General features: G+C 39.5%; 4 protein-coding genes and 2 long non-coding RNA genes across 6 annotated transcripts; 5 read left to right on the top strand and 1 right to left on the bottom strand.

Annotated features, from left to right (window-relative positions):
* The first annotated feature begins 7,362 nt into the window (after window positions 1–7,362).
* LOC119998951 (iridoid oxidase-like) lies at window positions 7,363–9,404 on the top strand. The gene is made up of 2 exons (XM_038846432.1): window positions 7,363–8,327; window positions 8,583–9,404. The coding sequence occupies exons 1-2, from the start codon at window positions 7,404–7,406 to the stop codon at window positions 9,210–9,212; spliced, it is 1,554 nt and encodes a 517-aa protein (XP_038702360.1). The 5' UTR covers window positions 7,363–7,403; the 3' UTR covers window positions 9,213–9,404.
* Window positions 9,405–10,800: 1,396 nt separating this feature from the next.
* On the top strand, window positions 10,801–13,307 carry LOC119998888 (cytochrome P450 76A2-like). The gene is made up of 2 exons (XM_038846361.1): window positions 10,801–12,040; window positions 12,602–13,307. The coding sequence occupies exons 1-2, from the start codon at window positions 11,105–11,107 to the stop codon at window positions 13,211–13,213; spliced, it is 1,548 nt and encodes a 515-aa protein (XP_038702289.1). The 5' UTR covers window positions 10,801–11,104; the 3' UTR covers window positions 13,214–13,307.
* Window positions 13,308–14,086: 779 nt separating this feature from the next.
* On the top strand, window positions 14,087–14,612 carry LOC119998626 (receptor like protein 29-like). Its single transcript, XM_038845963.1, has 2 exons — window positions 14,087–14,164; window positions 14,262–14,612. Exons 1-2 carry the CDS (start codon window positions 14,087–14,089, stop codon window positions 14,610–14,612), a joined length of 429 nt encoding a protein of 142 aa, XP_038701891.1.
* Window positions 14,613–17,729: 3,117 nt separating this feature from the next.
* On the top strand, window positions 17,730–18,395 carry LOC119999118. Its single transcript, XR_005468343.1, has 2 exons — window positions 17,730–17,913; window positions 18,153–18,395. It is a non-coding gene; the product is annotated as an uncharacterized LOC119999118 (long non-coding RNA).
* An 880-nt stretch (window positions 18,396–19,275) lies between these two features.
* On the bottom strand, window positions 19,276–22,772 carry LOC119998429. The gene is made up of 2 exons (XR_005468245.1): window positions 22,494–22,772; window positions 19,276–19,343 (listed from the first exon to the last, which is right to left on the bottom strand). It is a non-coding gene; the product is annotated as an uncharacterized LOC119998429 (long non-coding RNA).
* Window positions 19,476–22,473, top strand: LOC119998428 (iridoid oxidase-like). The gene is made up of 2 exons (XM_038845758.1): window positions 19,476–20,946; window positions 21,064–22,473. Exons 1-2 carry the CDS (start codon window positions 20,023–20,025, stop codon window positions 21,673–21,675), a joined length of 1,536 nt encoding a protein of 511 aa, XP_038701686.1. The 5' UTR covers window positions 19,476–20,022; the 3' UTR covers window positions 21,676–22,473.
* Window positions 22,773–23,710: the final 938 nt, after the last annotated feature.

Here is a 23,710-nt window from a genome sequence, read left to right as displayed (position 1 = left end):
TGAGAATATCTGCGAGTTGATTGTGAGTGTCAATGTGCTGCACAGAAATAGCTTTCTTGTTGACGAGATCACGTAGGAAATGTAGATCAATGGCTATATGTTTCATTCGGGAGTGCATGACAGGATTGAGACTGAGATGCGTGGCACCAAGGTTGTCACAGTAAAGAGCAGGCCGAGCAAGGATAGGAAGGTGCAATTCATGGAGAAGACTGGAAATCCAAAGAACTTCAGAAGCTGTAGAAGCAAGGGAGCGGTATTCCGCTTCAGTAGATGAGCGAGCAATTGCACGTTGTTTGCGAGAGCGCCAAGAGATGGGACTGTGACCGAGAAAAATTATATAAGAGGAGACAGATGAGCGATCGTCAGGGTTACCGGCCCAATCAGAGTCAGAGAATGCTCTGAGTTTCAGAGAGCAATCCGATGGGAGAAAAATTCCATGATGACAAGTGCCTTTGAGATATCGCAGCAAGCGTTTGAGAGTGAGCCAATGAGAAGTGGTAGGACGAGAGAGATATTGAGCGAGTCTGTTAATGGCGAAGCTTATATCGGGGCGTGTGAGAGACAGGTACTGAAGAGCGCCAACGAGCTGACGATAGAGGGATGCATCAGATATGGCAGAGCCAGAGAATTGTGAGAGACTGAAGTTTGAGGGTAAGGGTGTCGCAACAGGTTTAGAATCCAGCATAGTAGAACGGTGGAGAATATCATGAATATACTTCTGCTGACAGAGAAAGAGACCAGCAGTAGTGCGAACAACTTCAATACCAAGAAAATAAGAGAGATCACCAAGCTCTTTGAGAGAGAATTTATCGGCGAGAGCTGCAGTAATTCTGTGAATTAAAGATAAACTAGAGCCAGTTAGAATAATATCATCAACATAAACCAATAAATAAAGAACAGCGGAAGTAGATGTGTAAATAAAGAGTGAGCAGTCAGCTCTAGAGTTAACAAAACCCAAGTGAAGCAGCGTGGTGCGGAGAGCGGTGAACCAAGCTCTGGGAGCTTGTTTGAGACCGTATAAAGACTTGCGTAAAAGGCATAAGTGATGAGGAAATTGCTGATCGACAAATCCGGGGGGTTGTTTCATGAGAACAGTTTCAGTCAATATGCCATTTAGGAAGGCATTATTGACATCGAGTTGTTTAAGAGGCCAGTTTTTCATAATAGCAATAGAGAAAATAAGACGAATAGTGGTTGGCTTAACCACCGGACTAAAGGTTTGAGAGTAATCAAACCCAGGGCGTTGAAGAAAACCCTGAGCAACTAACCGAGCTTTGTAGCGATTTATAGTGCCATCGGGATTTCGTTTGAGGCGAAATACCCATTTGGATCCAATAGGGCGATGAGTGGAATCAGGAGGAATTAAGGTCCATGTGTGGTGGTTTTGTAAGGCTTGGATTTCCTCTGTCATTGCTGCTGTCCAATGGGGGCTTTTAAGTGCTTCACGGACTGAATGTGGTTCAGGAGATTCAGGAGAAGGATGAACGGTGGAGTGGTGCAAAACTTTGGGTTTATGAATATTATTCATAGATCGTGTGACCATGGAGTGAGTACGAGGAGGAGTGGGAGGAAGAGATGCAGGAAGAGGTGTAGAGGAGATGGGTTCAGCAACAATAAGGGGACTAGAAGAAGATGAGTTAGATGGGGAACCAGTAGGACGAAGAGGATCATGAGAGGCTGATAATGGGGAAGGTGGAGAGGATAAATCTAAGGAGGAAGAGGCAGGGAGGGAGGTAAGATGGTTGGGGTTGGGCAATTGTCCTTGATAGATAACATCGGAGGAATCACATGGAGGAGGACAAGAGGTTGAGATGCCAGGAAAAAGGTGTTCTTTGAACACAACGTGACGAGAAAGATAAAGACGCTTGGTCTGAGGATCATAACACTTGAATGAGCTTTGTGAAGTACAGTAGCCAACAAAAATGCAAGGAGTGGAGCGAGGGTCAAGCTTGCTTTTGGTATAACGCCGAAGCCAGGGGTAGCATAAACACCCAAAAATTTTTAACTTATGGTAATTCGGTAGTTGTTGAAAAAGTAGCTGGTAAGAAGAATGGTGTTTGAGAGGGGTTAAAGGTTGACGATTAATCAGATAAGTAGCTGTTTCAAAAGCAAGAGACCAAAAGGAGAATGGAAGGTTGGCCTGAGATATGAGAGTTTTTCCGGTCTCTACAATGTGGCGATGTTTTCGCTCCACTAGTCCTACGTGTTGAGGAGTGTAAGGAGGGGATTGCATCCATGAGATTCCAAGTTGGGAGAGTGTAGATTTTAGCTTGAGAAATTCACCTCCATTATCGGTATAGAGGGTTTTGATTTTGGTAGTAAAGCGATTTTCAACAATGTTCTTGAATTGCAAAAAAACAGACATTGTATCAGATTTTTGAACCAGGGGAAAAATCCAAGTATAACGAGTAAACTGGTCCACAAAAAGCAAATAGTATTTGTGACCAAAGATTGAAGGTGTAGCAGCTGGTCCCCAAACGTCAGAGAACACAATTTCAAGAGGAGCAGATGAAGACAGAGTTGAAGACTTAAAAGGCAACTGATGACTTTTATTGATACTGCAAGAGTTACAATCAGAAAATCTTTCATGCTTAGAATAGGAAATTGGAATTGAATTCAACAGAGATTGTAAGGCAGTGTGATTGGGATGACCAAGGCGTTGATGCCAGATATTGAGACTTGTCTTTTGAGCAAAATGAGCTGAGATAGGTAGAGAAGGAGTGAATTGGTATATGCCATCAATGCATCTGCCCCGAGCCAGAGGGAGCCCTGAATTCTGAGACTTCACAACAAAATAGTTAGGGTGAAACTCAATAAACACATTATTGGATTTAGTAAACTGGTGTACTGAAATCAAATTCTTCTTAATGGCAGGAACACATAGAGTGTGTGCAAGTGTAAATTTGTGAAGTCGTGTGTGAATATTACAAGACCCTTCATGAGTGACATGCAAACCTGATCCATCACCGATTTTTACTTCATCTGTCCCATCGTATTCAGAGTGAATTGAAAGATTTCCAAGATCATGTGTCATGTGGTGGCTTGCACCTGAATCCACCAGCCACGGTTGCACAGTAGAGGGAGCAGATTCAACTGAACTGGAAGCATAATTAGCACTAGGTGCATACTCAGTGACAAACGATTTGAGTTTCCTACAAACTCTGGCTGAATGCCCAGGTTTTTCACAGATCTGGCACATGACACGAGGCCGTTGTCGAAAACCATTGTTATTGAAGTGATGAGAACCAGATCCACCATGGGTTTGCTGATGTGATTTTAGGCTACCATTTCCCCCTCCATTGTGTTGACGAGGAGGGAAGGACCTCGGTTGTGAGTTGTTAAAGGAGTGCCCAGAATTCTGAGATCTATGTGTATGTTGTTTTTGAGAGTAGTGAGCAGTGGCCACATTAATGGACTGGTTCTCCTCCAATTTCTTTAGATAAGCCTCTTGACTGACAAGACGATCATGGAGATCCTCAAAAGATATGGGATTTTCACGACCTCGAATCGCTTCTACAATACCTTTGTACTCGCCACCCAAACCATCAAGGATGTAGAGTACAAGATCATCATCATCGACCGCATTTTTGACTAGTGCAAGTTCGTCAGCAATTTGCCTGACGTAGTGAAGGTACTCTTCCATTGTTCGGTTGCCTCGTTGAAGATTATGAAGCTGTTGTCGTAGCTGGATCTTTCTGGATCTGGATTGATTAGCATAAAGTTGGTGAAGCTTCTTCCAAGCTTCAGCACTTGTGGATACATCACCCAAGAGCGGTGAGACAGTCTCATGAAGAGAAGCTACAATGGCATTGAGAAGGAGACTGTCTTGACGATCCCAATAGTCAAACTCAGCAAAGTCTGATTTGGGTGGACAGAGAATGCTTCCATCTACAAAACCCATAAGTCGGTATCCTCGCAGCACTGTAACAAGCTGAACTCTCCACAAAGTGAAATTGGTGGGCTTCAGCTTTTGGGCAAGCTGGGAATTTGCATTAATGGCTACCACAGGTTTGCCATTTGCTGCGATTATCGCAGATCCATCTCCATGTGAGCGGTTTGTTTCTGATGCCATGGAGAAAAAAAAAGAATTGGTTTCTGGAGAGTTGTCCTGCTCCGATACCATAAAAGAGTTTAGAATTGATTGCTTTTGCTACTTTACAATAGAGCAAGGTTTGAGTATATGTACAGAAAAGAACTACAACGGTAACAAATAAACAAATGATTACAAATAACAAATGATTACAAATGATAGCTAGCGGCTCCATTGATAAATGATTACAAATGATAGCTAGCTGTTGTGAATGGGCTCCATTGTGTTTGACTTGGACTGAGAATGAGTATTCTCTTTACGCCCCCGCAAGATCAAGGATCCATCACGGATGCTGATCTTGAACCTGATAGCAGAGAAGCGTGATCGCGGAAGGGATTTCGTGAGAATAGAAACATGATTCTAGTGTGCATGGGCTGATAAGTCTAAAGTCATAGGATCTAACATATGCCATTTTCGTTTCCCTCAATCTTGAAGGAAATCGCATGTCTCAGTCTCACCCTTTTTTTAAAATGCCAGCATTTACTTCATGGAACAAAGCCTTTCCGAAACAAATGGACATCTAGTAAATTCCACACATTGGCATTGACACCATTTGATGGAGAATGAACAGCTTCTTTTGCTGCCGTACAACGTGCTTCCAGAACTTCAGCATCAATGAGTGGGGTGGGGGGCAGACATTATTCAAAAAAGGTATACAGGCAGATATTTAAATGGCTATGTGGTCACTGCAGATACACATAGTGAAAATAATGGTGAAAAAGTTCAATAAACAGGAACAAATAAAGTTACACCTACGCCCATTCTTGAAGCGTTATTGCGTTAATAATGAGATTTGGCCACAGCTCACTCTCCACTAATATGATTGCACTTGGCTTCCAATATGCAAGGAAAACCTCAATGGCAAAGAAGGTTTCCAATAGGGCAAACTGGTCCAGTTACCAATACAATTATTTCAATGAGAATGCCACATGTTTTCAGTTAAATATAAATGTGACAAAAGCAGTGGCCAAGCTCCACTTCAATCGATAACAAAATCTTTAACTGCTAATGAAATATGCATGTATATCAGAGCACAATTATACAATTATCATTGTAGAGATATCCAGTCCTGCAGGGAATGAAAAGCAGTTAATACAACCTGTTGAGCCAACAAGACTCTGTCTATACTAATCTTACACCACAAAATGTTTCTAGATATATTGCCGATCAGACTGATTGGAGATCGAAATTCACAAAAAACAGTCAAACATTCATCTGAAAGCTGAACCAATCCGAACAAGGAACCCAAAAGAACTACCTGATATATGACACTACTTGGCAGCCGATCCTTTATAACTTCACTGCATAAAGAAAAAAGAAAATTATAATTTCTCAAACCCTTTCGTAAAAGAATCTATGCAAATTATTTTTGATCAATACAAATCAAATTAAATTACACAGTAATGGCCCCGGCGAGTTTCCTTCCTTCTTTGAGTTCTTTCTCTCTCCCTTCTTTAATCATTAAACCTGTGAATCTCCTAATCTCACAATGGAAACCAAAGAGTACGAAATAAAAGAAATAAATCCCAAACAGAATGTAGCATAGGCTTACAATGCAGATGCAGTGGTGATTCCAGGGTGTTAATACTTTATATATACTGATTCTTCATAATCTTATATCATGTACAATGTTTTATGTACATATTACCTTAATTGAAAACACAATTGTAACTCGCAAGAGGAAAATAAATTAGTTATTATATAAGAACAAGCAGAAAATTATAAATTGATCGTTTTCAATGTTTGTGTAGCAGATCATAATCAATGTCGTTTAATTTAATAATGTTGTAATCTGATCCAGTAAGAGAATAATCAACGTCAAGGTCAAGGGAGATTCTTTCGTATTACATCAATATTTTATGTTCACCAGCTAACCAAAGAAAAAACCATTATATGGAATATTCGAGGAAATTGTAGAATAAATGATAAAGAAGAGCATAATCATATAAAAATGACAAAGAATGGCACATATTACATATATATATATGTGTGTGTGTGTGTGTTTATGGTCCCATCATATATTTGCCGACTAATTTTTGTCTTATATAATGTATCCATTCTTGAATACAAAATAAAGAAATAACAGCAAATTAAAATAAATATAGAAAAAAAAAGAGCAGTTCCACTTTTTCTTTTTTTTTGTCAATCATTGCCCCTAAACTCAAAACTCGCATGTACAAAAGTTTTCCATCGCATGTACAAAAGTTTTCTACCTAATGACAGAGGCTAAAATCCAATGTTTGATCACAAAAATATTTCTATTAGTGAGAATCGAACTCAATACCTTCCGAATCTATACAATTTGACTCCGAAAAAATTCACTCTAAGGTATTACCCAAGTGGTTGTCAATCAATTGTTGTTTAAGCCTCATAATTGGTTTGTATATATGTTGTCATGTTGAGGTGGTCTTAAAGACAAGGACCAATTATGCAATATAATTACGCATGATCACCTATCCTACCTATATATATATATATATAAAGGACCATAAAGGAACAATTTTGTGACCTCAAAGAAGTCCCAGTAGGGCCATCTATTTAATTAATTAATCCACAAGATTAATATATTATACTATTATATATAGCGGAGAGAGTGGCATGGTCTTAAACTAGTGAATTAGTTTCTTGCATTATTGATCTTATGTAATGATTAGGCTGAATTTATAGCATAACTAGATGACTAATTAGTACAAAGTTCATGTGGACCTCCTCCCCTTCCATATGGTCCAGGTCGATATGATATATATTTTTTGAAACATGAGAGGGAGGATTTGAATCCTGATCATCAGGGTGATACACACCATTTTTACCACTTCAATTAGTGTGTGTATATATCAAAGTTGGTGCTAGGATCAAATAAAATAAACTCACATGCGGACGTTCGCAAACTTTGTGTTTACAGATTTTTTCTTCTCAGTCGTTGGATCTAACCAACTGCTAAGATTAAAACTCCGCATCATTGGGTCTCATATAGGTTTAAAAAAAATATAAAATAAATTTAGGGTTGATATGAGTGAGGACTTTTTTATTGATACAAGAAAATGTTTTAGTGGTCCAACTACTTACAACAATAAAGAGAAAAAAAACAATAAAAGGAATGTAGTCTATTCCAAATTACGTGTACATAATCAAATTATTAGGCAAACTTTCTTCAAATAAAGACAATTAATAGCATTTATTTGTCATGTTAGTCTCTCTCTCTCTATATATATACATGTATGTATGTACATATATATATATATATATATATTCCAATCCATCTCTTAATAGCACAAACACCTCTACCTACTAATTCAGACCCAAGAGAGAAGAAATGGATTACGAAGTTGTAGGAATAACAACACTCTCCCTTCTACTATGGCTTGTATGGGCAATCGTGACCGATCGCCGCCACCGCCGATCTGAAAAACGCAACCAACTACCGCCAGGACCTAGGCCATGGCCGGTGGTTGGCAACCTTTTTCAATTAGGCTTGGGACCCGCTCACGAATCATTTGCCGATTTAGCTACTAAACATGGTCCTATCATGACACTATGGCTCGGTTCAATGGGGACCGTGCTGGTCTCATCAAGCGAGGTGGCTCGAGACATGTTCAAGAACCACGACGTGGTACTAGCGGGCAGGAAAATCTACGAGGCCATGAAAGGCGATTTTGGCCACGAGGGATCGCTAATTACATCACAGTATGGGCCGCACTGGCGTATGCTGAGGCGACTGAGCACCACAGAGTTCTTCGTGACCAGTCGTCTGGACGCCATGCTCGGGGTGCGTCAGAGGTGCATTGATCGAATGATCGATTTCATCCAAAACGACATCTCTAGCGGAACCAATGTTGAAATTGATGTTGGGAGATACATTTTCTTGATGGCGTTTAATTTGATTGGAAATCTCATGTTCTCCAAGGATTTACTGGATCCGAAATCGGAGAGAGGAGCCAAGTTTTTTCACTATGCAGGGAAAGTCATGGAGTTGGCAGGGCAGCCGAACATTGCAGATTTTTTACCATTTTTAAGATGGCTTGATCCGCAAGGTATTAGGAGAAATACTCAATCAAATGTGAACGGAGCTTTCGATATCGCCGGAGAGTTCATTCAAGAAAGAATGGAGAGTATGGAAGGGAAGAATAGTACTACAGAGAATAGAAAGGACTTCTTGGATGTGCTTCTAGGGTTTCGAGGTGATGGTGTTGAGGAGCCCTCTAGGTTCTCTTCTAGAACCATCAACGTTATTGTCTTTGTAAGTTCTACACATACTTTAAAATTTTACTTGATCCGGAAATGGACATTATCACACATCGGATTGGTATAACCCAAGTCCGAGTGATATATAAGCAAATATGTCTTTTCCCTCTCACACAACGACGTGTTTTCTGGGCTTAAAAATCAATGACGACTGCCCAAGAGAAACAAGTCATATTGGTCTTTGGCCTAAAATGGACCATATTGATTTCTAGTGTTTGAGTTGGATTTTCTGACAGATTTTCTTTTGCAGGAAATGTTTACGGCCGGGACCGACACAACAACAAGCACAATAGAATGGGCAATGGCAGAGCTAATTCACAGCCCAAAAACACTGAAGAAAGTCCAGGAGGAGCTAAGAAGCAACATAACTCCAGGAAAGAAGCTTGAAGAGAAGGATGTCCAAAACCTACCATACCTAAAAGCAGTAATCAAGGAGACTCTAAGGCTTCACCCACCACTACCTTTCTTAGTCCCACACATGGCAATGGACTCCTGCAACATGTTAGGCTACTACATACCCAAAGAGACTCAGATTCTGGTAAATGTCTGGGCAATCGGACGAGACCCAAAGGTGTGGGAGGATCCGTTGGTGTTCAAGCCAGAGCGGTTCTTGGAGCCAAACAATATGGTGGATTACAAGGGACATCATTTTGAGTTCATACCATTTGGCTCTGGCCGGAGAATGTGCCCTGCCATGCCGTTGGCTTCCCGCGTGCTTCCGCTGGCTTTAGGGTCGCTCTTGCGCTCGTTTGATTGGGGTTTGGCAGATGGAGTTAAGCCTGAAGACATGGACATGAGTGAAAGGATGGGAATAACACTAAGAAAAGCTGTCCCATTGAAGGCTATACCAGTGCCTTACTGCAGAGCATTTCAGGGTTAATTCAGATTTCAGTCTCTGCATAAACAAATGTTTTATAATAATCTTTGTTATTGTCGATGTTAATATGCAACTGAATGATGCTAATAATTAGTGTGTTCCCCCTTTAAAAGCTTATAGATGTACCCAAAAGTGTAATTCAATCTTGTTTATCTCTCTCTCTTGTATAGAGGGAGCATCTTGTTTTTCCTTATGACAACCAAAAACGATTTCATATAAATTTACTTTTTGGACATCCAATCCAATATGGGCATAAACTTGGCCTGTAAGACCCAGCACTACAAAAGTTTCACACTTGATGATTGTGTAAGTTGTGTCAAAACCCAGCATGTGGCCACAAGAGTATTGTTCACATTGAGAATCGAACTCAGGACTTCCCGAATCCATACGGTTTGACCTAAGAGAGATTCATCAATTGCATTATTATTCGAGTCGTTAAATAATATGGATGATTGTCAAATCATATATGCACAATTAGTCATACACTCGTACTAACTGATTCTTGCTGCTTTGGATTTTATTTTGGCTAGGTCTCTATGTTCAATTATCAAGCTAATCACTGAAACCATATCAAGGGCTTCAATAAACAAATTTTGTCTTGCTTTACTTAGAATTTGGGCTTGGCTAGCGGATTTTGAACTATAAAATACAATCATAAAAAATAAAAACTAGATTGGGCCTTGCTCAAACCAATCCAGGCCAATGAGGCTGGACACTAGTAGGAGTAGCTGTGACCGTTAGCTTGTCACAGTGCAGATGGGCTGGACAAATTTTATCTTGCTTTATGTAGAATTTGGGCTTCGATAGTAGATTTTGAGGTGTATTGGGCCACCTTATCTAATCTAGGCCGATGAGGCTGGACAAAATCACTGACCAAAAGCACTTGTGAGTTGTGACAGCACGGATGGGCTTGCCATTGGATTTGAGCCCTTCAACTCGAAGCCTTTTACGCACTTCATTTTGGGCTTAGGATCCAACTCGGATACTAATTGGAATAAATAATCGGGCCTTCAACCGATTTGAAAAGTTCTTTGAAACAACAGTCATGAATCATGATAGAAATCTTAATCAATTGATATTCCAGTTATCTCAACTGCTAAGTTTTATATATATGATTTCAATATTATATGAAATATGTGGAAGCCATAAATTCACTAGAATTTTATGCGTCCAACTCAACAATTATTATAACTAGAATTTTGACGTCATGACACTCCTCTCACCTGTGGTCACGTGGCAAACGGCCGAATCATTTATATAATTATATTCATAGCTAAAGTTGTATTGAAAGAGACAAACATGGCCAGTCTTATGATCAACAGCTGTTGAGGTTCCGAATAATTTACACAGCCAGCCTATTCTTGCTGACTTTCTCTGCTTCTCAAAAAAATCTCATTTATTCAGGGATAATAGCATTTTTGTCGCTCAATAATGTGATCCAGTTCCACTCGAAAATCTATTTTTCAAATGTTTCAAGTTTAATATCGAAATTTTAAAATTGTTCCACAAATTGAAACGTTTGAAAAATGGATTCTCAAATTGAACGGGATCAAATTGTAGAGTAACTAAAAGTGCTATTGTCCCCATTTATCTATCAAAGATGCTCATATGTATAGAGTAGCATCTGTTGATACAGCAACTTCTGTTTTTCTTGGCCGTCGGCATCTTTCATTTACAACTACTACCACTAGATAATATTAATTTCAACCAATTCTAGAAGTTATGACTAAGCTCCTTGCTCTTGGGAATATTTGGACTGCAGATTTCTCTATATATATCTACAATAGTATAGTAATAGATTCCAAGCAAGAAAAAAATTTGTGGGTAGCCATTATTTCTTCGTTCTAATTCATCGATGTTGTTGATATAAGAGCTCAATTGCAGAGAAAACCCATATGGAGTGGAGTTCAGCTTTTGTTTTCTACCTCATCAGCTTCATAATATCGTCCTTAGTCTTCCTCCTCCTCCGTCATTCAGGCTCAAACCGGCGGCGCTTCCCTCCCGGACCACCAGGATGGCCAATAATTGGCAACTTGTTCGACCTCGGTTCAATGCCCCACCGATCCTTAACAGACTTCAGAGCCAAATACGGCGACGTGATTTGGCTAAGACTCGGCGCAATTAACACGATGGTCATCCTTTCAACAAAAGCCTCAACCGATTTCTTCAAAAACCACGACCTCGAATTCGCCGAACGCACCGTCACCGAAACAATGCGCGTTCACGGCTACGACCAAGGATCATTAGCCCTAGCCCCGTACGGCTCTCACTGGCGGGCGCTCAGGCGGTTAGTCACCGTGGAGATGATCGTAAGCAAACGCATCAACGAAACAGTCCCGATTCGTGCCAAATGCGTCAATAAAATGCTGGAGTGGATCGAAGAGGAGGCGGGGAAATTGGGAGTCGGGAATGGAGTTCATGTGGCGCGATTTGTGTTTCTCTCGACGTTTAATTTGCTCGGGAATCTGATGCTGTCGAGAGATCTGTGGGATCCGGAATCGAAGGATGGTTCGGAGTTTTTTGGTTCGATGATGGGGCTGCTGGAGTGGACAGGGCACGCGAATTTGGCCGATTTGTTTCCATGGTTGAAGTGGTTAGACCCGCAGGGACTACAGAGGAGGATGAAGAGAGATCTCGGTAAGGCTCTGGAGATTGCGTCGGAGTTTGTGAAGGAGAGAGTGGAAGCGAAGAAGAAGAAGAAGAAGAACGAGGAGGATTCGAGGGGTGGAGATCTCAAGAAGGATTTCTTGGATGTGTTGCTTGAGTTTGAAGGCAGCGGTAAGGATGAGCCAACTAAAATTTCAGATAGGGATCTCAACATTTTTATACTGGTGAGTCTAATTTGCCCATAAATCTTGTTTTTTTGGCAACTAGAAATCACTTAGCCCAGTATATCCTTCGGAAGCTGAATTAGGGGTGGCAAAAAACTTTGTCTAGTTCGAACAACCGAATTTGTCCGACTCGGATTAAACTAAGTTTCTCTGGTTTAAAACTACGACCGAATTTGTCCGACTCTGATTAAACTAAGTTTCTCTGGTTTAAAACTGAGTTCGGATCCACACACATAAATCTTATCTGTCTTACTTATACGTATTTAAACCAATCCGAGTTTAATTAATTAAGTATATCCAAAATCCAATATGAGTTTACGGTCGAACATATAAATATTTCATAAAACACGTGATGTTGTCTGATATGTAACCGATTTGTTGCCGCCCCTAAACTGAGTGGTCCCAACCTTGGGTACCGTACCTACTAAGTTTAGAGAGATAACCAACTAAACTATCGTCAAAAGATTGCATAAATCTGTGTGTCTTGTGGTCTTCGGTGTTTGGCTTTGTTAAGTTACCTTAGAAGTTTTACTTGCTTGCAATTGAATGGTTGTGGCGCAGGAAGTATTTATGGCCGGAGCAGAAACAACCAGCAGTTCCACTGAATGGGCACTGACTGAGCTACTATTGAACCCAGAATCAATGACCAAGGCCAAAGCTGAGCTCAATCTAGTCGTTGGACCAAACAGAAAGCTAGAAGAGAGTGACATTGAACACCTTCCTTATCTACAAGCCGTAGTCAAAGAAAACCTCCGATTACACCCTCCGATTCCATTCCTCGTTCCGCGGAAAGCAATCCAAGACACCACCTTCATGGGCTATCACATACCGAAAAATACACAAGTTTTCGTCGATGTTTGGGCGATCGGAAGAGACCCTGATGTCTGGGATGATCCCTCGAGGTTCAAGCCAGAGAGATTTATTGGCTCGAAACTGGACTTTAAAGGGCAAAACTATGAGTACCTTCCTTTCGGAGCGGGGCGAAGAATGTGTGCAGGGGTGCCTTTGGCTCATCGAATGCTTCACCTTCTATTGGGTTCGTTGATTCACCAATTTGACTGGGAGCTTGACAGCAGTGTGACACCAGAGACTCTAGACACGAAAGATAAGATGGGTGTTACAGTACGCAAGTCTGAGCCACTTCTAGCTGTGCCCAAGAAGTGTGTGGTTTGAGTATATTAATTCAGAGACTTTCATTTGTCTTACACTATATCAGATATGACCTACGGTCCTTTCTTTTCTTTCTTCAATAATCTTCATCATGGTAGATTAGCTTGTGGTGCTAACTTAGACAATCTTACGCAGCAAAAAAGATAAAATATTAAATTGAAATTTCTCAGATGAAGATACCATCACACAAAGACTTGGTTGCTAGATATAAGTCCTACATATAAATTGATTGATGTTATTGTTGGAGAAATCTACGTCAAATGTCCCACATCGAAAAGAAATGAAAAAAGGAGAGTGGTTTATAATAGTAGTTAGGTCTGGACTTACGAGTTCAAGCTTTTGAGTTGAATGTTTCCAAACTCGCGTTATATAAGCCCAATTTCCCCAAGTGTAGAGGCTAGACTTTTAGTTTCATACTTTTAATATGATATCAAAGCCTAGGGAAAATTTATTTGCAAACCACTAAAATACTAAATGTTTACACCACTAAATCAACAATATCAGTTTACACCAAAAAAAACTAATGAATAGACTAAAATGACCTTTACTTGTAAAATATTAGATTGGAAATTGTTAAGCTTACACCCATAAACAAAACCCACAACCCTTAGCCTCTCTTTACCGTTTCAAATACTTCCGGACGACAGAGAGGGGCTTTTCAACCCCTGCAAGATCAGCGTTGCATTCCAGCCACTGCAAAATCGACATTTCAACCCACTACTAACCATATTTGAGTGGATATATGTTCGTTTTTAGTTTGAAAATTTCCTCAAAATTGTATACCTTATTTTTCGGTATGTATTTGTGATAATTTCTCGAATAAGGTCGGTCAAGTCATTGTTACATTGTATTTGTCAGTGTCTATAGTTGTTATCCATGTGCGGTTTGTGTGATAATTTGTTCAATTTTTTGATCAACAAACCAGGTCCAATTATGTCACGAGAAAATGGAAAGGTCGTGAGGTTTTTTTCCAAAAAAAACGACAGCCTCCGTCAATTTTTCTTATAAAAAACCATGGCATGTGTCGATTTTTCCATGGCATGTGTTGAAGATGTTAAATTTCAATAAGAACGGTTTGAATGGTTCTTTACCTACTTTCATTGACTTTCTCCAGTTGGAAGTGTTGGATTTGACATACAATCTCTTGAGTGGAAGTATAGAATCTCAGTTGAATGGATTGTCAGGGTTGAAAAGTTGGAATCTTAGCTTCAATACGTTCACTGGTTCAATTCCTATTGCAAAAATTCATGCTCGTATGCTTACAATGAATAATTTCCAAGGTTCTATCCCAAAAGAAATCGCACATTATCGGAACTTAAGTTGGATAGATTTTACCATGAATAAGCTTTCAGGGTCTCTTCTTATGAAAATTGGAGAGCTCTCTCTAAGTTGGAGGTCTTGATTCTCTCTTCCAACAATTTAAGTGGGGAAATCTCAACCATCCTTTCAATAGCTTCACCGGTTCAATACCACCTCAGTTGGGGTTTTGCAAAATTTTGTTGTTGAACTTGGCCAAGAATTATCTCACATGTGCTTTGCCAGCACAATTGGGTCTTTCAAACATGGCATGTGTCAATTTGAGAATTTTGGTGTAAACTTAGTACTTTTTAATTCAATATATAAATATGAATTTACTTTTTATTTTTAATTTAAGGGTTAATATGTCATTTTAAATAAGGATATTAATGTAAAATATAAAAATTTTAAACATGGTGTAAAATTAGTATTTTAATGGTATGTAAATAAAATTTAGAAAATGACAAAGAGCCCAAAATTTCATAGCCCAAAAAAACTCAAATCTAGTTGGCATGTCCATATCAGCATCCTATGTGGATAAAATTTGAAATTTGAAAATTTTACACAAATATTCACTCTCTCCCCTTTCCCTCACACACACACACACTCTCTCTCTCTTCTTTCTCTTCCTCTCACTGTCGGTGGCTGGGTCACAACATGGGTCAAGCACCTCCGGTGACTGTTCCTACCGATAGATGGCTAGGCTAGGTGCTCCTCAATGAGGGGAGTCCAGTCGTGGTGCCCGTTTGCAAAGGCAGCGTCGGAGGCGACCGGATCTGACGTTCGAAGGTCCGGCTCCATGGCAAATTCCTTTGGATTTTCTGGTCAATCTTGCAACTATATCCGGTTGATGAGGGTTGGATTGTGTTCTTGATTATTGTCTGATCATTTTGGGACCAACACCGACACCAAACGTCGCCGGACGTCAGAGTTTTCATCGGTCAGTGGTGGAAGCGGGGAGAGAAGAAAGAAGGGGAAAGAGAGTTTGTTGTTGCTCACATGCGCCACAGCAAACTCTAAAGCAGAGATGAGTTCTTCCTAACTAATCCACTTGAATGGGTCAAGGGTATGGGTGAGAATCCATTGTGTGCTATGTGTGGGTTTGGTTGCAGGAGGATCTTTGTACGATGAAGGAGCCATACCAAATAAACAATTCTTTCTCATTCTATTTTTTTGAATTTATTTTGTTTTCCTCTAAAATATTCAATTTGCTTCTCTGATAAAATCAATGGAATATCCCCAATCCATTAATTTTATCAATGGAATAGCCCAAATTCATTGATAAAATCAATGGAATAAGTTATTTTGTTGATATAAATCAGCAGAATTATTAATTTCATTGTTCTTAGTTCATATTGAAAAAAAAAATCAGATCAGTGTGTCGACAGCCATGATCGATGGTCGGATGATTGATTTTTGTTTTCATCGTGAAAATAAGAGAGATGGAAGGAGAGAGAGAAAGTAGGGGTCTCTCCGTCTCTGACTATCTATGAGATAAGAGAATGAAAGTTTGTGAATTTCAATTTTCTCTTACTTGTACAATCATCAGCTGAGTCATATTGTCACCTAGATTTGGGCTCTTTTGGGCTCCTATATTTTGGGCTACCTAGCATTGTTGATAAAATTTCCCCAAAACCTAATTCTTAACGGATATGTGGAAAGAGGCCCAACAAAGAGGCCTATTTTATGGGAAAGAAGCCCAAAAGTGAGCAGATTTGGCAAGCCTAATGTGACTACACCTTTCATTTTATTTTTTTTTGTGAAAAAAAGAACTAACTAGAACTGCAGAGTCAGGGATGAGCAACCCCTATAAAATCAACTCGAAGAACTGTGGAGTCGAGACTACACATATTTGATGTCGGCCCAAAGTGGTCACACAGATTTGAAAGGGTAGACTTTAGGTCCATATTTTCAACATTGTTGAAGAAACCCACCCCAAATGTGTCACGTCTAAAAGAAATGGAAAATGAGATGGTTTTATAACACAAGTGGTTAGACCCAGACTCATGAGTTTAAGCTTTTGAGTTGGAGGGTTCCGAACCAATGTTATAAGCCCAATTTTTCGAAGTGTCTAACCTAGACTTTAGGTCCATATTTTCAACTCAAATCATAGTTGTTGACAAAAATATGGGTCAAATAGAGATTTCAAGACAGTCTAACTAAACGACCGGTTTAGGGTTTATCAGATTCCGGTTCGTTGTGAACCGCCTCCCACCACTTCATGCTTTTGAGCAAACAAACAAGGAATTAGCTCATCAATGGAGGTGACCTATACTAGACAGAAATTATACTCTTAAAAAAAAAAACAATAACAGAGCAAGTGGACAGCAAAACCAGGAAAAAAAGTGGCAGATTCTATGGAAACTAACTAACAAAGCACTAAATCCAAGAGGAAAGTTAAGAAAAGATGTTTAGTTAATCAAACCGACTATTATTACTTGGTAGTATTGTATTCAATCAAGGCAAGTTGTGCAACTTATTGAATATTTTATTAGAGCATCAATTTGGGATACAAGACAAAACCATGAATCATGTAACCGAACTCATAAATGTGGATGAATGTGAAGATTAAAAGTAACACTCACTAAGCATTGCGGTTTAGAAGATGAATCCCGATTCCCAACCTCAACCTTGAGCCTAGAGTGGACAATACCTCAAATGGATTGAATTGAACCAAACCTTATCACCTCCTTCTTCTCATCGCTCTCAATTTCTTCAAATTATAACATTACACGTATATAGACACTGCAAGCTTAGATGTTCCGAGGAAGGAAAGCTATAAATTAATCATGACCGATGTTAAGAACATAAAAGTCTCACATTGGTTAGACACAATTCTACCAATGAGTTTATATTGACAAAGTCCACCCCTAAAAAACAATTAGGCCTTTTCACAAAGCTTGATGAGTTGAGCTAGGTCACTTGCTGTGCTTAAGAGAAACAAACCCGTGAGAGCAATCCGATACCCTAAAATGAACAATATAATTAATTGTTTAGGGGTGTGGATTTTTAATATGCCATGCTTACTTGGTAATATTATGTAATAATTTCGCTTCAATTAAGGCAAGTTGTCGAAGTTATTAAATATTTTATCAATTTGGGATACAAAAACATCCATGAATCACTTCGAAAGTCGAAACTAATCAATGCAATGGATTGTTGAGTATGGACGTACACGGCGGTGCACCTACCCAAATAAATGCACTGAATGAGGGTTTATGTATATATATATTAAAGTGCAAGCTTTGAAGTAGTTGGCAAAATTAAAGAGAAGAAGAAGAGTGAAGAAAACTCAAACCATGAAGGAGATAGCGATGCTTGTCTGGTCAGGTTTCCTCTTATCAGGAGATTTTATTTGCTCACTCCTGCTGCGCCTGCAGGATGGTGACCCACCGGAAACCAGTAATGTAAGTAAAACTAACCACCAACAGTCTTGCGGATTCCAATATTTTTTGTCCCAACTATCTCAAATGTTGAGATGGATCCACACGATTTCATATGGATCATATGCATTTGTCCCAACATTTGAAATAAATGAGAAGAAAAATACTGAGATCCTTAGCATTTTCGACTTACCACAAAAATTATGTTCAACTACTCTGCTTTGATGCTAACAATATTTCTGTGTCTCTGTTTTGTGGGATAGGGACGTCGTTCCATTATGATGATGGTTGGTTGAAGCTATCTAGAGTTGGTTAGCAAATAGAAGTTGTAACATTCCAAGATTTTTCTCTTGTTTTTCTTCTTTTTTCCATCTTTTCTATTACTTATCAAGGAAAAGTTATGGTTTCCTGGAATTTGTATTGATGGATTACAATAAATTCCGTAACTACTTGGTTTACACATAAGAGGAAATTGTACTTTTTGTTTAAATTTTGAGTTGTTGGTACATGGACATGGCGGACTAAATAGCTTGTGCTATTTTCGACAAGCAGTAAGTAAACATGTTGGATGTTATGGATATTATACGAGCAAATTGATGAATTCAATGATCATGGTTAGTTAAGTTAAAATGTTTAATTTGTTGGCTATTGATCTAGCAACTACTGACCAATAACAACAGGTTGTTGGTTGAGATGGTAAATTTGATTGCAGTAAGCCAATAACTCTTCAGGTAAACAGGAGATCGTGAGTTCCAGTCTCATAGGGGTTTACATTTATCGCAATTTTACGATATAGGTCCTTACTCACCCTGCGTTATCTTCCTGCTTTGAGTCTCAACTTAGGTCTCAAGAGTCTATGGGAGGTTGTGAGGTCTTCCATGTGGCTTGAGATTTGCTAGCTAAAAAAAAAAACTAACCATCATCAAATAAGATTGTACTCAAATTTTTTTCCAAAATGTCTTAACCATCTTCTTTTGAACTCAATACCCTAATATTTGCGTGAGACTCTCATGTGAAACACAATAATATCCAGGGTTGTGGGCCTATTGGGCTCTTGAGACGGTTGTTGGCCTGTAATGTTATATGCCCAGACCGTAGGCTTGTGTGGCTCTCATAGGCCGTGGGCCAGTGATGTAGACTGCCCAGGCCGTGCACCTGTTGAAATCTCGTAAGCCATGGGCCTGTCTTACTGGAGATAAGATAGGTACTGTTTTTGTCCAAAACCTACCAACAATCAATTATGATAAGGAAAATAATAATTGGGGTCTCTCCCACCAATAATTGTACCACTAGTCGCCCCATGTCAATGAAAAGGGAGAAAGTGGTAACGTGGGATTTCTAATACTGAAACGTGAAACACACTCTAAGCTTCTTTTTTTTTTTTTGTTAACGTGAAGCTCACCCAATAATCCACCGGATAATTTTCTTATTTGTTCTCCTGCACAATCTAATACCTGCAAAATGGAATACCAATGATGTACAGAAAATCAGTAACAGAACTCGTATTGTGGATGGATAGGGGAATTTAGCTATCTTCACCACAACCCCAAAGACTTTATGATAATAGCAGTGCAAACTAAAACATATAATGTATATTTTATGGCCTGATGCAACTCCAGAAAGAGAACACAAGGGACATTACAACCCACCCGCAAGCTTGTCTAATCATACAACTAACATGATCAAGAGTAGTGATGAAATCCAGAGACTCAGCGATGCCTTGGCCATAAGTGGAAGGGCAATGTCGGTTATCAAGGTGAACGATTGTGACATCACCTTACCAATAATTCATTATGATACCTGGACGTGGGTCCGGGTGTTGGGTATGGGTACATACCCGCGTGTCTGTTTCTTCAAATTGAAAGCTGTCATAGAGGGAGGCAAAGTAAAGTGAAGAGTTCCACCCGTGTCATGCATACCCAACACCGATACGGCAGGGTAAGCCCCTTGGATAATGAATGATATCCCACCGTGCCACCACTGATGCATCTCCATGGTCACGGGTTTGATTACCCCACTTCAATAATTGTTCAATTTTTTCAAAATTTTGTGACTGAAAACCACTCCATAAAGGTGATAAATTTGTCTACATAAACTGAAGGAGGAGTAAGAAGAAACCTCAAGCACTAAGAGATGGTTTACACTCGTAGTTGGCTTGTTTTATCAAGCATTCTCTTATCAGCAGTTTTGATTATGCTGCTGTGCCAAAAACGATCCAGGCGTGGTACTAAACAAACACCACCAGGGCCGCCAGGATGGCCCGTCTTTGGGAATATTTTTGATCTCGGAGCCATACCTCACAAGGCATTGTACAAGCTCCGATTCAAGTATGGACCCGTCGTTTGGTTAAAACTCGGGTCAATGAACACCATGGTCATACAATCAGCCAAAGCAGCTGCAGAGCTATTCAAAAATCATGACCAAACATTTTGTGATCGCAAGTGTCTTGCTGGATTTACAGCTCATAACTACAATCGAGGATCACTAGCACTCGGCCAGCACGGGCCTTATTGGAGCATGCTTCGCCGTATATGCAAAATGGACTTACTTGCTAACAAAAGAATCAACGAGACAGCTCACCTCAGACGAAAGTGCATCGATGACATGATGCAAAACATTGTGGAGGATGCAACAATGGCACAAGCACAAGGAGAATCAGGGGAGGTGGATTTGGCTCACTTCTTGTTTCTCACGTCATTCAACCTTATTGGCAACCTTGTGTTGTCACGTGATCTCGTGAATTCAAGGTCGAAAGAAGGGCATGCGTTCTTCAATGCCATGAACGAGGTCATGGAAACGTTGGGGAAGCCAAACTTGGCAGATTTCCTACCGTTCCTGAAATGGCTGGATCCACAGAAGATCATGAAGAATGCGGAACAACATTTCGGACGGGTTATAAAAATAGTAGAAGCATTTGTTGAGGAAAGAATTGAGGAATATAAATCAGGCAGAGAAAAGAAGAAGCAGGATTTCTTGGATATATTGCTAGAGAATGAAGGAGATGGAAAAGATGGGATAGACAAGATCTCCCATCACAATCTCATCATACTTGTACTGGTAAGTACATCCGCATATTGTAAAACAACATTTTTTTTTTCTTTCTAAAACTTCTAAGTTCTAACACACAAGATTAGCTTTTTACAAGATATTGAAAATTTTCTAGCAATGCCTCAGGAAATGTTCTTAGCCGGGACAGAAACTACGAGCAGCACCATTGAATGGGGTATGGCAGAACTATTCCGTAACCCCCGGTTAATGGCGAACGTCAAGGAAGAGTTGGATCTAGTCGTTGGACCGAATAGAAGGGTTGAGGAGAACGACATTGACCAATTACCATATTTGCAGGCAGTGGTGAAAGAAACACTAAGGTTGTATCCTGTAATTCCTTTACTCCTTCCAAGAAACTCATTGAGAGATACAAACTATATGGGGTATCAAATACCTAAAGATACACAAGTATTTGTCAATGCATGGGCAATTGGGAGAGACCCGGATTCTTGGGAAGATCCACAGTGTTTCAAGCCCGAGAGATTTTTAGGCTCCAACATTGATTACAAGGGGCAACATTTTGAGTTGATTCCATTTGGTTCTGGGAGACGAATTTGTGTTGGCATGTCATTGGCTCAACAAGTGGTTCCTCTTGTTCTGGGAACCTTGGTTCATGATTTTGACTGGGAGCTCAGTAGCAATTCCAGTCCTGAAACAATAGACATGACAGAGAGGGGAGGGATAACGTCCAGAAAGCTCATTCCTTTGAAAGCAATACCCAGAAAACGATTCATGTGAGTACGACAGTCGTCAAGAAATATGTCAGCCGAACATATATGATCACCATTAGAGGTAAATTTAGATTTTGTGTTTCAATATTTTATGAATTAATAAAAGATTGTCTTGCCATTTCTTGGGATTGGATCCTTACTTATAAACCACATTGATGGTTTACTCCTAGCCGATGTGAAGTACAAGTATGATACTCCCCATACTTGTAGGCTCAGTTATAAGAGGTCCAACAAAGGGATACGGGTATAGATCCTTTAGGATCGAGTTTTCGCTCCGATACCATGTTAGACATCAGATACTCGTGAAAGAATCGCATAAATCCAACTCAAACAATGTGAGGAGATATTGTCTTCCCGCACAATTTTGTCCTTAAAAGAGTCCTCTTGGTTGATTGAGAAGAATGGCTTATAAACTACGTCGGTGGCTTACACCTAACAATCTAACCGATATGGGACACAAGTGACAAGTCATAGCATGTATCCTGACGCAAGGGAATTGAGAACACATCGATAACGATGTGGTGAGTCTAGTCATTGTTTCGACTTTCAAACATCACACATACTATGTTCAAACGCAACAAATTTCTCAGCTGATGTAGTTCACAGAGGAATTAAAACAAACACTACAAATGCAAAACTTAAAAGGCAACATTCAAAACAACAAATACTCCACAAACGCTGGCTTCATTAAACAAACAGAGCAATATAAGAGTTACTTCCAGTACAAAAGCAGATTAACAACGGCAACGTCAAAAATCCTAATAAGTAACAACCATCACAATGCCACCGAAAATTAACATAGAAAGAAAAAAAAAAGGAACTTACAGGGTTAGCACTCTGCGTCGGCACAACAGCCTGACTGATTGCAGAGCTGAGAGCAAGTGAGCGCAAACTTGCTATCAGCTCTTGCGGAGGGACTCCACTCTTCTCCAAAGCGAATCCTCTGAATTCCCATAAAGCAAAAACTGCACTTCCCGAAGACGCGCATTATTGTGGGCTTTGTTGAATTGGGCTTAATTTATATGTGTGGATGAAGGAAGTAAGGAAACTCTGTAATTCGGCAATCTGAAATTCATATTTAACGGTGTAAAAAAATTTATCAAAACAAATTCATCCAATTGATGCGACCGTTCCTATGTAAATAAAATATTTATGAGATTCAAATTAGAGAGACTCTTTTTTTTCATTATTTTTTTCTTTTTCTAGACAGTGGGCCTTTATTGATGAATGGATGGGTCTCATTGGATAAAGTAAGAAGCTGGGCCAGCCCATTTATCCCTAACACCCCAACAAAAGCTCATTTGCTCGGATTTTACTGGGTGATCTTAGGCCAACCGTAAGACGTAAAACTCCAATAAATTGTGTGCATAGACAATCATTGATGACATTGCCCATTGGCATGATTTTGATCTGTTTATTATTTGTCTCTTGTTTTCCTCGTGCGATCAGAAAATATGATTTTATATGCTACGCTTCTTTCTGATGTTGACCATATTTACTTACGTGTTTGGCATGCGAAAACGATATTTGGAATGGAATCTAGGACCCTAAGTTTTACATATGTCGATAATGTCATTTTAATATACTCGATCTCAATGACCTCCTATATATTTCAACCAAATCCATAATTACAGGAGAATGTTAAGACCTATAAAATATCTCACATTGATTTGGTGTAAGTCAACGATATGATTCATATGTGTGATATCAACCTCAAACAGTGACGAATCCACGCTTTAGTGAGGGGTCAATTTAGACCCTCTATTGCAAAAAAAAAAAAAATCATGCTTGAATTGTTAATACATGAAGACATGTAACAATCATTACCCTCGCTTAACTTTACCCACCCTAATATGAAATTGTTTGTCTATCCTTGACGGTTGATGGCTACCCCCTCGTATTACGTTATGGCTTCGCCCCTTTAAAAGACAAAGTCACCTGTGCCTCTATGGACAATAACTCAAATAAATTGCGCTCAAATCTATCTCACATCTTTATTCTATTTCTCATGTCTCAATTTTTTTTCTTCAAATTATAACAAT

The sequence above is a fragment of the Tripterygium wilfordii genome, chromosome 5 (assembly GCF_013401445.1).
Source record: "Tripterygium wilfordii isolate XIE 37 chromosome 5, ASM1340144v1, whole genome shotgun sequence".
In the NCBI taxonomy this organism is placed as follows: Eukaryota; Viridiplantae; Streptophyta; class Magnoliopsida; order Celastrales; family Celastraceae; genus Tripterygium; species Tripterygium wilfordii.
This window is presented reverse-complemented; position numbering and strand designations above follow the sequence as displayed.

What these genes read in the sequence shown, in the direction of transcription:
- LOC119998951 (XM_038846432.1), top strand. Translation starts at nt 7,404, where the DNA reads ATGGATTACGAAGTTGTAGGAATAACAACACTCTCCCTTCTACTATGG. An exon ending in CCATCAACGTTATTGTCTTT is followed by an intron (nt 8,328 to 8,582) that starts GTAAGTTCTACA and finishes TTTCTTTTGCAG; the next exon opens with GAAATGTTTACGGCCGGGAC.
- LOC119998888 (XM_038846361.1), top strand. Translation starts at nt 11,105, where the DNA reads ATGGAGTGGAGTTCAGCTTTTGTTTTCTACCTCATCAGCTTCATAATA. An exon ending in ATCTCAACATTTTTATACTG is followed by an intron (nt 12,041 to 12,601) that starts GTGAGTCTAATT and finishes GTTGTGGCGCAG; the next exon opens with GAAGTATTTATGGCCGGAGC.
- LOC119998626 (XM_038845963.1), top strand. Translation starts at nt 14,087, where the DNA reads ATGTGCGGTTTGTGTGATAATTTGTTCAATTTTTTGATCAACAAACCA. An exon ending in TGTCACGAGAAAATGGAAAG is followed by an intron (nt 14,165 to 14,261) that starts GTCGTGAGGTTT and finishes CATGTGTTGAAG; the next exon opens with ATGTTAAATTTCAATAAGAA.
- LOC119998428 (XM_038845758.1), top strand. Translation starts at nt 20,023, where the DNA reads ATGGTTTACACTCGTAGTTGGCTTGTTTTATCAAGCATTCTCTTATCA. An exon ending in ATCTCATCATACTTGTACTG is followed by an intron (nt 20,947 to 21,063) that starts GTAAGTACATCC and finishes GCAATGCCTCAG; the next exon opens with GAAATGTTCTTAGCCGGGAC.